Below are 16,988 nucleotides of genomic sequence, written 5' to 3' on the forward strand. Positions count from 1 at the left end.
CTCGAGACCGGTCTCGAGACCAAGACCGGTCTCGAGACATCCAACTCTAGTCTGTGACAGTGTTTAACAGACGTGAGTGTGTGTGAGTGTGCGCTGATCGCCTAGGTAGGCCATGTGCGTAACCCAGGTGTTTTATGCTGCAGGATTTCTCAGCAGCCCAGTCAGACCATGTCACCCTATCAGGACCTGGGGCCGGTTTCACTAAATGAGACTTAGACTATGGCTTATAGTTAGATAGTCAGACTTCATAGACATAAATTAAACCCTTGCACAAAACAGTTTAGCTATTGACTATCTTAAGTAGCACTATGGTTCAATAAATTCTGTGTATCATAATGTAAGACTAAGTAGGTAAGTAAGACTCAAAAATATGTCCGCCTAAGTAACCATTAACTAACCCCTGGCCCCTCTATTATGCGGTCCAGATAAGAGCCTGCCCTGCTCCTGAGTGTCCCCTTAAACAGGTCAGAGACAGGGTTCAGAACTTTGGCCCTTTATTTGCACTTCACTGTAGCACTTTACTGCTGACATTATCAAAGCAATACAGGTGTGGACTGCCAGGTGGTGGTGGAGTGCACTGGGTGGAACATTTCTCTTCTTAAGGATACTGGGTCATAATCTGGGAGAAGAGGGGGTAGAATGTGGACATGAACTGTAAATACAAATTCACTCATAGTGTGTGTGTGTGTGTTTGTATTCATATTTACATTGTTGATCCAGGACACGTATGTGCTGCCCCTGGTGTGTGTGTGTGTGTCCGTGTGTCCATACTTACACTGTTGATCCAGGACACGTATGCGCTGACCCTAGTGAACACGGAGGGTCTCTGCACCTGGTTACAGGAAGGAGCGCCGAAGCTCACGATTCCGTGCACCTCCCAGATTCCGTTGGAGTTCTGAAAGTTCAGGGGGCCACCGGAATCTCCCTGGAGACACATCAGCCAATAAGGTGGGATATATTACCACTGCCCGTATACACTTTGGGCTGTATTTTGGGTCACCAGCGCATGGCGTAATACTCGTTATTCACCCGCGGGAAGTTGAATTCGGTATTTTGCACGTTATTTTTTAAGCATTGCGCCCAGGGGTGTGGCAATTAACAACCTAGGGAGGGGACTCGCGCATTGTCTAAAAATCGCTATCATACACCACCTAAACCTGGTCAGAAGTCAATGGCGAGTTGTTCATATGCTATTTTAAGAGCGCATGTCAACAGTCATATTGGCAGGTGCACGCACCATCCTTCTATCATTCATGAACGCACACCAGCGCACGTCCATGCAAAGCATTAAATTGCACGATTACAATGGGAAACATAATTAGAATAAAGATATTACGAAATACTGTCTCATGATGAGTAGTTATTCGCCATCATTTGCAAATTGGTAATGACGGTTAAAAGTGATTAGGGGAGAGGCGAGAGACACGTATGGAGCACAGCTGAAGACGCACTGTCACGAGATATAAGCAACTCCTCTGCAGGATAAATGTTGTTTTATTCAGTCATTTGAGCAACATTAGGGTAAGTGTTGCTTTTTCCTAACCTGACTCCGCCAGATGGATTTGCTCCGCATATCCATCTGGGAACTTTTCATTGAAGAACTTTTGGGAAGGGGCGGACATACTGGTTAGCTGATTGGATAAACCATCTGTCTATCACCACCATTGTTGGTTATCGACGGGCCAAATCAACCAATTAGATGAACAAAGTATTCTTCTAATGCCGTTTAACATACAATTAAGTTAGGTAACGTGACAGACGTTAAGATGTTTTAACTTACCATTTATGAACCTAATCAACGACAATTCCCATCAAGTTTTCACGGTAGGCCCTACACTTCTGAAGATAGTATATTCCTCCATTATGAACTGGAATCAGCCGTGGAGGATGTCTGTGTCGTTCATTCCTCCCAGCTGCATGGCTGAGACTCATAGCTTCACAGTTTACCCAGGAATACTTTCTAATTTGAATAAAACTTGCGTGGATGCCGTCATGTTGTTCGTTGCGTCACACCTCAACCCGCCTCAAAGCCAACGCTGATTGGACGTTCGTTTGGTGAACTGCTCCAAATTTTCTTTAACGGAAAGTATCCAGACTGATCTGCGAGTGAAACCCTGAAGCTCGCGAGATCAGGATGGTCTCACGAGGCAAGCTTTTTCCAGCCTATGTTTTCGATGGTAACCCATTGTCAGTCAATAGTGAAAGTAACTGCATATATCTGTCTTGTCGTTGACTGACTCCTTGGTGAAGTTAGTTTCACTTTGCCAATGAGTTCAAATAATAGACGAGTGCAAATGCGTGAAGGCTATGCTAGGTTTTAGTAAAGCATGGTTTAAGAATGACTATTCCATACTGTCTCGCAAGCAGCCTCCTTCAAATGCACCGTTGAATGCCAAAATACCGATGCATTTATTTGACATATCGCGCGTTGCGCCGTTAAAGGGAATGACAGATGCCATTCTCATTGGTTTAAAATGATGTTACGCCCCAAACACACCCATATGACTAATTAAAAGACCTAGGAACACCTTGTTACGCCATGCGCTCCACTTTTGAGAACGAAACCCCTCCCAATGTGAACTGGACATCCTACTAAATTTGAATAGACTTTTGACGAGTGACGATGCACTTTAGAATGTCATGATAGGGCCCACTGTCTCTCAAACTGTTAGGGAACCTGCTTTTGTACCCAAGCCTGAAATCCTGCCCTTCTTTCACAATATACTGCAGTTTACTGCAGTGTGTGTGCAAAGTGTGTGAGTTGAATACAGTATGTATGTACATTGCAGGATGCTAGTCACTCTCTTTTCTGTTCGTATGAGAGTTTTCTAGAAGGTTTGCCTAGTATGAGAGTTTTCTAGAAGGTTCTCCTAGTATAGTGTGGTGTTCTGTGACGTTCTCACCATGCAGGAGCCGACGGTTCCATCTCCGCCTGCGCACACCATCTTGTCGGTCAGCAGGAAGCTCCACCAGTCGGGATGCTTACAGATGTCATACTCCACCACAGGAAGCAGTGCCTGCTGCAGCGTGTCTGAGCCATCGCCATTGGCTGAGAGGAGCGCAGGTTAAGGTAAGGGACACACAAAGTTACTTTAGCTCAGAGTTTGGACTTAACTATACAGTGTGGTAGTCATTTTAGGGTGGTATAGAAAGGTCCATGGACAGATATCTAGCTTGTAATGACACAAAAGTCCATTTCTATAAATCTGCTCTAGATTGTAAAAAATGTTGTGCTGTATTATTTATTGTTTATCTAAAGCCTTTGATACAGTCAATCATGACATCTTGTCACGTTTGGCTGGTATTGGTCTTACTGAAAATGCTTTAGGTTGGATTAGAAATCACTTAAGTAACAGATATTAGCGTGTCTCTTTTGGTGTTTTTTTGTCTGAAAAGCTTCCTGTTTTATCTGGCGTGTCACAGGGATCCATTCTGGGGCCTCTATTGTTCACAATATATATGGAGGACCTCATGTTTAAATGCTAATATGCATTTGTATGTAAATTATACCATCATCTATTGTTCTGCTCCTTCACTTAAATCTTCAAAGCTAGTTCTTAATGACCAGAAAACCTGAAATCCTACAGTGGCCTTTACTTTGAAATAGCCACTCAATTCACACATTACGTGACGTGAAGCTGCGTGAAACTTTAGTACCACTTTCAGCCACTGTGCGTCGCTCTGCCACTGTACGTCGCTCTGTCAGTAGCCTGCCTGCTGCCCCTTCTGAAAAAACATGAGGCTACCTTTAAACATAATTGTTGCCGAGAGGAATCCCAGCCTATGAATTCAATAACAAAATAAATCATGCATAATTAAAAATGACCTCGATTTAGGCTACTTGGATATGGCATAAGGCTTGGCTACACAGTGGTTAACGAAAATCTAAATCTGCTTTTGATACCGGTGTTACATGGCAACTGGCACCCATGTTAACTGGCTGCGATGGTGACGTTTCACGAGTGATGACGTTTCTTTGACAGATGTAGCCGCTTGCAGATTTGTCACTTTCTGATGGAAACTGGAGGCGAACAAATACAAATATGCATGACATATATTTCAATGTCAAAATTGTCTGTAGTACGCTACATGCACTGGACCATGAATATGCCACCAAAAAAATAAATACCTAAATAGCCTAAAAATAACTCCACGTGGGTGGAGTGCAGCGTCACTGGGGAAATACAAATTAAATTCGCATGATCTCGCGTGAGGTCACAATTTGAAGTAATGCCCACTGTACTTATATTATATTATATTTTCCACAGGTTTACACACTGCAGGGCAGACCAATATAACTGGTTTCATCATATAAAATACCTGTGTTTTATGTTGGAGGATGAACTGTCTTTTGAATTGCATGTTGAACACCTACTAAACAAATTGAATTTAAAGTTGGATTTTTGTTTTTCTGTAGTTTTTGTTTTACACAGCAACCACGGGAAAATCTACTTTTTTGCCTATTTTAGGTTATGGTGATTTATAGATATACCTTAAAGACAGTGTTTCAGTCATTAGACTCTGTATATAATTTAGCACTGAGATTTATAACAGGGCTCCAGAGTGCGACCAATTTGGTCGCATATGCGACCTAATTTTTCAAAAGTGCGACTAGTGCAACCAGCTATTCGAGAGAGGAATAAGTGTCCACATTGAAACTCTACCTTTGGTTCAATAACAGACACATATTTGGCCAATATCGTGATTTAAACAAATCACAGATAGTGAAGGGCGGGACCTCCCCTCTGAATGGCCGTGGCCCAGTGCCTGTGTGTAAATTTGAAAATGAGTGTGCTGCAGAGAGAGAGAGAGAGGGAGGTCAGAGACCCGTCAGATAAACAGAGGATGTAGTTGCAGTGTGGTCACATAGGCCGAGATAAATGTCCCCTCTCCCCACTGCCTTTCAGCAGCTGGCAGCAGCAAACCGATCAGACGAGCCCGAGATGATGATCAAGTTTATCGTTGCCTACGATAGGCCTAGTGAAACTTCCCTTCACCAAGTTCAGTCCGAAATAATTATTCACCAGAAATATAGTTTGAACGTAAACCCGACGTACATGAATGCCACTTGCGCCAAATTTATAGGAGTCGTTGCAGATGAAAAGACGTCTTAAAATTGCGAACAATGCATACAAGGCCTTCGCGAACGACAGAGATACAGATATCGCCGAAAAGGAGTGCGTCATTGACCGCAGTTACATGCAGGGAGTAACCCGGTTTTCAACAGCAATATTCGTTTTGCGCGCGAGTTGTGTAAACTCATTCTGATGGCATCAATCAATTTAATCCGGTATTTGGCGCAAACCGAACATCGCTGCTACATTTAAAGCCCGAATATTCCATGCATGTATACAGTGGTCATTGTGTACGGTGAATTGAATGGACACATTTAGATCGAGCATGACAAGTCATTGCAATAGCCTATAATAATAGGCCTACCATTTCGTTACTGCATTAACCATATTCTTATTGAAAATTTAAAAATACTAAAATTAAAAAGTAAATTGCATTGTGGGGCTGTCAAATGATTATTGCAATCATCATTGCAAAATCACATAAAAATCCCCCAGGCTACTTGGAACATCTCTTTATGTGCTCAAATACATTTCTATGGAAGATGCTAGCATGGCGAGCTGGTTTAGCCAAGGCCTAAAGATCATGAAGGATAGTATGTAAAACATTGAGCCATGAGATGTGCAGTTTGAAGCCCTTCAAGACATGCACTGTTAATTTACTCACTGTTATTTTTATTTAATACATCTTGAGATGTTTTAAGTGTAAATTTTAGCTCAGTGAAGCACTTAAAGCACCAACACTTCATTAAGTTACTTTTCTTGTAGAATTGTAAATCATAAGTCATAGGACAACCTATATAGGACAGTAATTAAGGAAAAAAAGTGAACCTGCTGCGGTGTTAAATGCGATGTGGTTGAAAATTTGGGTGCACCTAACTTTTGTGCTGGTGCACCTAAGAAAAAAAGTTAGGCGCACCAGTGCAACCAGTGCAAAAAGTTAGTCTGGAGCCCTGTATAATGGTTTATAATAGTCCATATCATGAGATTTATTAAGGTCCCTATCAGACCAGATCAAATGACTGTTTTCTCAAGGTTCCTCTTATCCATTCTGAGCTGGGAAAGTTAGCCTTTTGTTATTGTGCCCCTACTTCCTGGAATAATATTAGCTGTACCTGTTTTAATTAGATGTTATTTTATTTTTTATTATTATAATTAATTTTATTATCAATATTTTGTGCATTGTTATTTTCCCTTCTTCCTCTACAATGTTATGTAGGTTATATTATTATTAATATTTTGTTTTATTTATAGGCCCTAGGCCAGGGGTGGGCAAACTGCGCCCCGCGGGCTGGCTCTGGCCCGCCAAGCATTACATTTGGTTATCAGGCTGCTCGCTATTTTTTTCCTGCGATGAGGGGCGGGACTCACTGGAGAGGCGTCCCCAGCCAGTGACGTAGCAGGGGGCCTGGTGGGGCAGGATGAAGCCGGAGGGGGGCAGACAAGCGGGCTGCACCGCATCAGACAGCTCAATGGTGTGGTCCAACCAGAGCAGGGCGATGTCATTACTGAGATACACACACACACACACACATACACACACACACACACACACACAGATATTCATGCAAATGCCCACACAAATATAAAAGAGAAGGTTCACACAGATAGTAACACTTAAATTCTTCCGTGTCGTTATTACCAGACACAAACCATAGTGATATTGCAGTTTTAAGTACTTTATAGTGCAGAATGCACTGTACTTCTGGTAACTCACCGGGTGAGGTGCTCATTGTATTCGAGATGGACGATGATCTTGGCCACTGGAACAATCATGGATCCCTCCTCCTCCACGCTGAGACGGTGTTTACCCAGTTGCACCCTGTAGTTGTAGGTCCTCCTGACAGACAGGGGGCAGCAGAGAGCGCAGTTAGCAGAAGGCTCCACTAGCTGGGAGCTTTAGGGCCTGTGTCCACCTAACATGTTTTGGTAACACTTTACTTGACAGTATCTACATACGAGTGACATGACACTGTCATAACTTGTCATGACAAAAACCAAATGACCTTGACAGAAGCGAGTGACAGAAGCGCTATGTCATAAACGTTTATGACTTGTTTATAATGTTTATTACACGTTCATGATAGTGTCATGTCCCTCTTGTGTATATACCGTCAAGTAAAGTGTAACCCATATTTGTTATGCTCAGAACTCGGCTCATCAAAACACAGGCAAAAGGAGCTTGTTTGCCTTTACAATAGAATATGTCATCCATCTAGGCTGTGTAATTTACGTTCTGTTTGCAGTACTCTTTTTACATTCAGGGCTCTATCTTCCGGCCCGGCGCAATTGACTTTGTATACTCGCGCGTTTGTCTTTTCTATTTTGCAGTCAGCGCATATTGGAATTTTCCCTCCACAGGTACATGCCTGTAAATTAGGGAATTCGATTGCGCCCACGGGGGCGGTTCAGCGAAAAGACGGGGCGTGTTCCGGCGCAAACGTTCACTGTTGATATTTTGCAGTTTCAGAAAACAATTCCGCTACAGACCAGGAACTCCCTGGTCTAAAGTCTGTGGCGAAAATGCAGATGCTATTTTAAGGGCGCATGCATGACCACAGGCCTGCATGAATGAATGCGTTGCACACCAATCTACAGACACCCCCGTGCACAGACGGAAACATTTGATAATATGTTTGCCTTGATAATATTTGTCCATTTCCCGGTTTTGTTCGTGCATTGGTGACCTAAATATTTAGTAGCCTATAGTACAACATCTACATGCAATATCTTTACAACAACGCCTAATTACGACCTATTAATCTGGACAACTTTATAGGCTACAGCCCTATAAAGGCTAAAGTTACTTTTAGTTTTGTTCCAATTTACCGTTGTGTAAGGTTTTAAGCACCATAATTTTGCCTACCTTGTTGTAGCCCATCTGAAATAACTCCAAGCTTTGCTATGTTCCCTCCATCCTTTCGTTATTTTCAAAAAACGTTTTATATCCATGATGGCCTTGAAGTCTTGAGTTAGCTTAAATCAGCTTTTCATGTGCTGTTAACCAGCAACAGATAGTACAAGAAAGCAAGTATGGTTACAATTTTTGTACAATTTCTGTAGTTGCTGCATCCATTCATTGTTATTCTCTCTCCTGCTCAAATAAATGTTGTGCGTGAATTAAGTTGATGATAACGTGTTTACAAACTCTGCTTTACAGAAAATATTGTAAATAGTCTACTGTCACGCAGTTAATGGGATACTGTGCAGAGTTGAAAGTTAGGTCAACTTAAACGAAGCCCTTGCTTGGCCGCCTGTGCTGCGCAACGCACACTTAGCTCCTCTCATCTATACAATGTAGTTCCCATTTCTGTAAACCATACATAATTTCAAAGAAAAATATTACCACTCGAGGGAAATCAGTGTGGTGTCCATGTGAAAAAATAGGCATAAATCTAGCGTACACATTTTCACGAATCACTGATGTGTTGATGACATAAATTAGGAAATGTTAGAGGACTTAAGGAGACGTGATGTTGAACTGCATGCCGATGCCATTTAACCCAAATGCCCCAGCGGCAGCACGGGAGAGAAGAGATTAACTGACAGAAGATATGCATTGTCTATAGAGAGGTAATGTTAGATTACATTGTACATTGCAAATATATCACCATGCATTCATAACCTCGTGATTCAGTGAGAATGATGCCAAAACATCGGAAAGTATGTCTTTGTGACAATTCTGTATTACATTTTGTCAAGATGAAAAATCAATAGCTAACTGTTCCCAACTGAACAGTGATTATAGCGCTGTGAACGCTCCGGGCTGCGCCTGGCAAATACGCCACCATAATAGCAATCAGCTATGGAACAAGCGTGCCTGTTGTTAAAGGGAATGTGAGATGACGCTCTGATTGGTGTATTGCACGTTACGCCCAAACCACACCCATGATTAATGTAGCTACTTCAGACAACCCCATTTTAGATTTGCGTCGGGCGCAACAGTCAAATATCCCGCCGGTAAAATAGCATCAGCGCCCGAGATCCGCCCACAAAGTGAATTGCGTTTTGCGCAAAGACACTTCCATTTTAGACCATTAAAATAGGGCCCTTAGGGCCCTATCATGACATTCTAAAGTGCATGGTCACTCGTCAAAAGTCTATTCAAATTTAGTAGGATGTCCAGTTCACATTGGGAGGGGTTTCGTTCTCAAAAGTGGAGCGCATGGCGTAACAAGGTGTTCCTAGGTCTTTTAATCAGTCATATGGGTGTGTTTGGGGCGTAACATCATTTTAAACCAATGAGAATGACATCTGTCATTCCCTTTAACGGCGCAACGCGCGATATGTCAAATAAATGCATCGGTATTTTGGCATTCAAAGGCGCATTTGAAGGAGGCTGCTTGCGAGACCGTATGGAATAGTCATTCTTAAACCATGCTTTACTAAAACCTAGCATAGCCTTCACGCATTTGCACTCGTCTATTATTTGAACTCATTGGCAAAGTGAAACTAACTTCACCAAGGAGTCAGTCAACGACAAGACAGTTATATGCAGTTACTTTCACTATTGACTGACAATGGGTTACCATCGAAAACATAGGCTGGAAAAAGCAACACTTACCCTAATGTTGCTCAAATGACTGTATAAAACAACATTTATCCTGCAGAGGAGTTGCTTATATCTCGTGACAGTGCGTCTTCAGCTGTGCTCCATACGTGTCTCTCGCCTCTCCCCTAATCGCTTTTAACCGTCATTACCAATTTGCAAATGATGGTGAATAACTACTCATCATGAGATTCCCATTGTAATCGTGCAATTTGTAATCGTGCAATTTGTAATGCTTTGCATGGACGTGCGCTGGTGTGCGTTCATGAATGATAGAAGGCCACATGAATGCCAATATGACTGTTGACATGCGCTCTTAAAATAGCATATGAACAACTCGCCATTGACTTCTGACCAGGTTTAGGTGGTGTATGATAGCGATTTTTAGACAATGCGCCAGGTCCCTCCCTAGGTTGTTAATTGCCACACCCCTGGGCGCAATGCTTAAAAAATAAACGTGCAAAATAACGAATTCAACTTCGCGCCGGTGAATAACGAACTTTACGCCATGCGCTGGTGACCCAAAATATAGCCCTTAGTCTTTATACGATACCACTGGGCTGATTTGAGTTTTCCTCTGCCACTACCAATATTGTTGACAATGTTGGTCCTGCCAGCAATTGGTCAGCAAGAGAGAAGTGATATTGACGACGCCAGCACAAGTTGAACAGGTGTGTGTGTGTGTGTGTGTGTGTGTGAGTGTGTGTGCGCGTGCATGCGTGCACGTGTGTGTGTGCATGCATGTGTGTGTGTTTGTGTCTGTGGATCGTGTGCATACTTGATGCAGTGGGCAGCAGTAAGGACCCAGTCACGTGAGATGAGGGTACCTCCACAGGAAGAGAACCAGACCTCACCCATCTGGTGCTGAAGACTGACCTATGACAGGGACAGACCTGTTAACCATGTAGCATGTAGCAAGACTGGCCTAAGACAGGGACAGACCTGTTAACCATGTAGCATGTAGCAAGACTGACATAAGACAGGGACAGACCTGTTAGCCATGTAACATGTAGCAAATCATTCATTTTTAGAGAAACACTATGCTAACGTGTGGTATAAAACGCAAGGGGCACTATATTTTCATAAAAATATGGGTGCTTTTCCACTTTGAGTTGAACTTTTTTCAATTTCAGGTGCTCGGGGCGCCTGCACAAAAATGCAGGGCGCAGTAGGTGCACAAAATGTGAGGCACTCTGGGCACATAAGCAGTGGGCAAAACGCTTTCTGCCAATACAAAACAACATGAAAAAGGCGCACTTCACTGCAAAAAAACAACATGAAAAAGGCGCACTTCACTGCAAAGAAACAACATGAAAAAGGCGCACTTCACTGCAAAGAAACAACATAAAAAAGGCGCACTTCACTGCAAGAAACAACATGAAAAAGGCGCACTTCACTGCAAAGAAACAACATGAAAAAGGTGCACTTCACTGCAAAAAACAACATGAAAAAGGTGCACTTCACTGCAAAAAACAACATGAAAAAGGCGCACTTCACTGCACAAAACACTGTCTGATTTCTCCCTTAGTTGGGAACGCACAGATGAGGATGGGTGGAGGTAGTTCTATTCATGTATATGTTCAGAGGTGCTCAGGGGCCTGTGCTGAGGTATATTGAGGAATGAACAGCTGTACCGAGGTTCAGGTGTGCTCTGTTCAGCAGTGGCGGAGCTAGGGGGTGGCTTAGGGGGCTTAAGCCCCGAATCTTTTTTCAAAAGCCCCGAATCTTTTTTTAGTGTTTTAAATTCCAGGAAACTCTTATTTCCAATATAACTTCCCCTCGGTTTCTCTATAAATGTCACAAAATGCTCTATTACTGAGGAAATATATCCCTTATTTTCAAAGCCCAATATTGAAAAATAATTTGACTTGCTACACGATCTATGCCAGGTCTCTGGGCTATCCGCTATGGTGATTTCAATGGTTAGATTAGATCCAGTGAAAATGCTGCCTTGACAACGCTACGTCATGGTCATTCGGTGTTCCAAAAAGCCTCTGTCAGAAGTCTGTCACTTTTACAGTCTGTGATAAAACACTTTGTGTACATGTTGTTGAAACGTTGGATATTAGAAAGTTTTTCAAAAGACCACCCAGCTCCGTTCAAGCAACAGCATCGCCCAGTGAACTGACGGATGGTGTTTTTTTAGGTTGGTGATTTCACATTAAGAGCTTTCAGTCAGTTAGGCAGGCTAACGTTAGGCTACTTGGCTAGCTACCTAAATGCTTAACGTTAACGTTAAATGTCCTCGTTCGTCGGCGGAAAAGGCAAATTCAGTACTCTCATAGGCTAGCTAAGCCTACTGCAGAATAAGAAATTCCAGCTCCCAAAACAAAGTGATCCTCGTCTTGTAATAAATTAAGCTACACTGTTTTGAAATGTCAGAAAAACCCATTAACAGTTATCTGCCCATGTCAATTTTTCAGTGTCATATGTTGCACAAAAGAATGTTAACTGTTAGCCTACCTTAAAACCTTGTTAATATCCTATCCACCACCACAGATCTTATAATCCAAGAGTCCACATAAATATAAGTCATGTTATGTTGTTTTGGCTGCCTAACTAATTATTAACTAAAAAAAAAAACATTACAATGATATATTGAGAGGAAAGGGCCCTTTCCATAAGTGTGTTAATCAAGCACCATGCAGTCTGCATTCATAATCTAGGTGCTTGATTTTATGCACCTGTGTAAAGGGACCTGATGAAACCTATGAATAATCTTGCTAAATTACAAAATTAATATAATTTAGAAACGCCTATGTCAAGATGATAAGGCATTCCTTCTAAAATACCATTGTATCATGATGACTGGCCATACTGTAATTATATCATAATATTATGTATATTATAGTATATTCTATAAGATATTCTATATATTTGTCACACAGATGAGATCAGGGAAGAGGAAGAAGGAGAATAGCAATAATAAACAATAATGTCATATCAAACAATAGCCTAATGAAAATAAACAAATACTATAATATACAAACCATAAGAAACGCTTAATTAACTAAGTACATGCTAAACAGATATGAACAGATATTGCCTCTTGAAAGACCCAAAACTATAATTTTACACAGTGTGCCAGTCAGATACCTTGAATCTGTTGAATGTTAGTTTCACATTTTTTAAGTTTCAATGTGTCCATTAGTTTACACAAAATTCACTAGAAGTCATTATTTAAGGGGTTATTTAAAAAAAAATTAAATGGGCTAAGCCCCGAATGTTTACAATGTCTGGCTCCGCCCCTGCTGTTCAGGTGTGCTGATGTAACGTTCGATGTAGGATTACATTAGGACCAGTGTTGGGAACGTTACTTTAAAAAAGTAATTAGTTATAGTTACTCACTACTTGTTCTAAAAAGTAACTAAGTTAGTAACTGAATTACTCTATGATAAGAGTAACTCGTTACCAGGGAAAGTAACTATTTGCGTTACTGTTGCTATATGTCAAAGAATTTGGATTTTTTGAGCAGTTTTGAGCAGCCAGTTGAAATGAGTAGAACAGACAGGTGTTTGTAGCCTACATAACTTTCGATATTCATTAGATCGATAGATAGATACTTTATTGATCCCCAAGGGGAAATTCAACATATTGCACATCGACAGACCTACGGTTGACTTCAGCCTGTGTCATAGGTTTTTGTTGTGAGGCAGAACGATCTAGCTTTTGCTGCTTGGAGAACTTTGCTCCGAGTCCTTCTTTGCTAGTGGATGGCGAGCTATCATCTGTGGTGGAGATATGTTTTTTTTGGCCACTAGCTTTAGATGCGTGTGTGAGATGCTTCATTAAATTAGAGCTGCTTAACGGATGTCGACAAAGTCTTCGCTCCTGGACATAATGTAGCCTACACATTACATGCACGTTCTTGCCTTGATGAATTTGAAGTAGTGCTTATATCTCCACCTTGAAAATGCCAACTTTTCGGATTGCTCCTGACCTCTGCTGTTTCGTCGAATCTCTGTTGCGTGTGTGTGTGTGGCACGTGTGCTGGCAAGTGTGTAAAAACACTGGCTCTGATTGGCTATCATGAAACATGACTCTGCCTTAGCCAATCATTATCGCTTAAGTCGTTATTAACCCACCTCCTCACTAGCTGTGGGCCAGGATGCGTTCGGATTACACAGTTTGTGTACACACAGTTTGTGTACACACAGTTTGTACACATCTGTGCTGACATCTGGTGTTCTTTTTTACTCTACACTTTCTTGTCCTGCCCCGGTTACACCGGATTGTTGGATTACAGAAGCGCTGAGAACCTCTTTCCTACGTGTTTTTTTTTTCAGGTTTGCTGAGGTGTTTTCAGGTGTGTGTAGCTATGTTCAGGTGCAATCAGCTATGCTTGGGTGAGTTCAGGTGATCTCAGATGAGCTCAGGTGTCCCTCACCTGCCAGGGCCAGCTGTTAGGTGTGGCCTCCTGCCCGCCCACTACACGGCTCACAGTCGGGGGGACGGCCGGCTTCCCACAGGAATAGGCCAAGGCTGAACACACACACACACGCACACACACGCACACACACACACGCGCGCACGCGCACGCACACACACACACGCATAGGCACAAACATAGATTTAATGCAGACATACAAACGTCTGGGCTGTATTATCAATTTTATAAAACATAAGCAGCAGCAGTTATTCAAATATCATAAGCATAATACAAATCCTGACTAGAGTTAGAGACTGAGCCTTCAATTCATCAATCCCTGACTAGAGTTAGAGACTGAGCCTTTAATTCATCATGAGGGCAGACAGAAGTCCCAGACCCAGACAGACAGATACACAGACACACACACACACACACACACACCGATACATAAACATAGACACACTGACAGAGAAACAGATTCATAACTTACCACAGGCAACCAGAGAAGTGAACAGGACCAACAGCTTCATGTTTATGTCTTCAAATGTTCTCTTCAGCCAAGGATTTTTATACACACACACACACACTCACTCACTTGCTGTATCCCGACGATAGCATGAGCAAAGCTACAGAATTAAACAGTTCCTGGGAATCTGCACAGCTGTTCTCTAAGATGCAACGTAAGCGTAACAAAAATGTTGAGAAACTCAAAAAGAACACATGGAACATGAGTAGGAACATTTATTTTACTGAATTACTTTTACTGCTATTGAGTTTCACTAACATCAGATGACAATAGTGTATGGGGAAGGAATAGAGATTGCATGTACCTGATGCAGTGGGCTTCTGTAAGAAGTAAGATGAGTGTACTACCATAGTTGTGTATGTGTGTGTGAGAGTGTGTGTGTATGTTCTGTGTATGTGTGTGTGTGTGTGTGTGTATAAAAATCCTTGGCTGAAGAGAACATTTGAAGACATAAACATGAAGCTGTTGGTCCTGTTCACTTCTCTGGTTGCCTGTGGTAAGTTATGAATCTGTTTCTCTGTCAGTGTGTCTATGTTTATGTATCGGTGTGTGTGTGTGTCTGTGTATCTGTCTGTCTGGGTCTGGGACTTCTGTCTGCCCTCATGATGAATTAAAGGCTCAGTCTCTAACTCTAGTCAGGGATTGATGAATTGAAGGCTCAGTCTCTAACTCTAGTCAGGGTTTGTATTATGCTTATGATATTTGAATAACTGCTGCTGCTTATGTTTTATAAAATTGATAATACAGCCCAGACGTTTGTATGTCTGCATTAAATCTATGTTTGTGCCTATGCGTGTGTGTGTGTGCGTGCGCGCGCGCGTGTGTGTGTGCGTGTGTGTGTGTGTGTGCGTGTGTGTGTGTGTGTGTTCAGCCTTGGCCTATTCCTGTGGGAAGCTGGCCGTCCCCCCGACTGTGAGCCGTGTAGTGGGCGGGCAGGAGGCCACACCTAACAGCTGGCCCTAGCAGGTTAGGGACACCTGAGCTCATCTGAGATCACCTGAACTCACCCAAGCATAGCTGATTGCACCATGTTGTTTCTTTGCAGTGAAGTGCTCCTTTTTCATGTTGTTTTTTTGCAGTGAAGTGCGCCTTTGTATGTGTGTGTGTGTGTGTGTATGTTCTGAGCGTGTGTGTGTGTGTGTGTGAGTGTGAGAGAGATATGGCTCTACCCCACTGATGTCTGACCTCCTCTGCTCCCACCACCCTCTTCACTGCAGGTCTGATCAGGTCATGATGTCGTCAACACTCTATTACAGTTTTTCCTGAATGCTTAAACGCTAACCGTGATTCTTATAGCACAATTTCTAAAACTATTAATTTGTATAGCAAAACCACTCACTGAGTTTGCAAAACTAATAGCACAAACACTGCTCTGCATTCAGTTTGCAATTTTGTAACACACACTTTGCAAAACTGTAGGTAAAATCCACTGCACAGCACTCTTTTTGCAGAAAAAAACAACTCACTGCTTTACACTCAATTTCCAAATGATCAACATACTCCTAGCAAACCTATACACATGTATGCCTATTATTTACACTATTTTGCCAACTGTCTGGCACACTGTCACATCATGAAAACTGTTTTAGATAATTAGTTCACTTTGCAAGCAGCCTAAGCAGTGTAAATAAGCCACAGGTAAGCTGTCCGTGTGGAGTACAATGGAGGGAGCAGGAAGAGTGAGAATTAGAGGAGGCCTAGGAAGAGGACGTGGAGGTGAAGAAGTAGGAGGAAGAGGACACGGAGATGAAGAAGCGAGAGGGAGAGGATGACAAGGACAAGGAGGTGAAGTTAGAGGAAGAGGACAAGGAGGACGAGGAGGGGGAAGAGTAAGGGTAAGAAGAGTAAGAAATAGCCCTTTTATGGCATTCCAGAATATATTTTCTCCGGTGCCTTGGACTAGAGGACATTGCATGTGATGTAGACGAAATTTTGAGAGAGACGACACGATGTAGACTGATTTTTTTTCTCAGTGAAATTGCCATTTTGTGTTTTGACTTGGAAAAACACACTTGTGTTTGTTTTGATGTGTGTAAATAAACACCAATACTTGAAGTTTGGATCCCTGTATGTTTACGGAACTATGACAAAAGTATGACCTCAAACTGACATAGCCGATCTTGTGCACAGAGAAAGCAAAAGCCAGATGTGTTTTTTATTCATACCAGCAGTGTGTATAGTTGGCACATTGTGTGCTTATTATTGTGATGGCTTGTGTTTACTGTTTGATACAAAAACACAATTTTTACAAAGGTGTGAAGAGTTAAGCAAGGTGCGTTAGCTTTTGCAAGAGAACTACAATGTTTTGCTGATTTGGTTTAAGGTTTTCCTATTTGTGTGTAGAGTTTTGCAAACATAGCCAATAGTTACAAAAAATGTGCTTAAGTAGAAAAAAACTTTAACACACCAATATATTAATCCTGATCTGATTTATTAATCCTATTCTTATTTATTGATCCTACTCTGATTTAT

The 16,988-nt window shown here is 42.0% G+C and overlaps 1 protein-coding gene across 1 annotated transcript; it reads right to left on the bottom strand.

The window, feature by feature from the left end:
- Positions 1-551: 551 nt before the first annotated feature.
- On the bottom strand, positions 552-14,554 carry LOC143115484 (chymotrypsin-like elastase family member 2A). The gene is made up of 8 exons (XM_076277552.1): positions 14,481-14,554; positions 14,009-14,103; positions 10,400-10,497; positions 6,790-6,912; positions 6,444-6,580; positions 2,904-3,049; positions 776-925; positions 552-619 (listed from the first exon to the last, which is right to left on the bottom strand). The coding sequence occupies exons 1-8, from the start codon at positions 14,518-14,520 to the stop codon at positions 599-601; spliced, it is 810 nt and encodes a 269-aa protein (XP_076133667.1). The 5' UTR covers positions 14,521-14,554; the 3' UTR covers positions 552-598.
- Positions 14,555-16,988: the final 2,434 nt, after the last annotated feature.

This window comes from Alosa pseudoharengus, unplaced genomic scaffold (genome assembly GCF_046254945.1).
Source record: "Alosa pseudoharengus isolate Yale_2024_CS ecotype anadromous, Long Island Sound unplaced genomic scaffold, YU_APseudo_1.1 YU_APseudo_1.1_scf_9, whole genome shotgun sequence".
NCBI lineage: Eukaryota > Metazoa > Chordata > Actinopteri > Clupeiformes > Clupeidae > Alosa > Alosa pseudoharengus.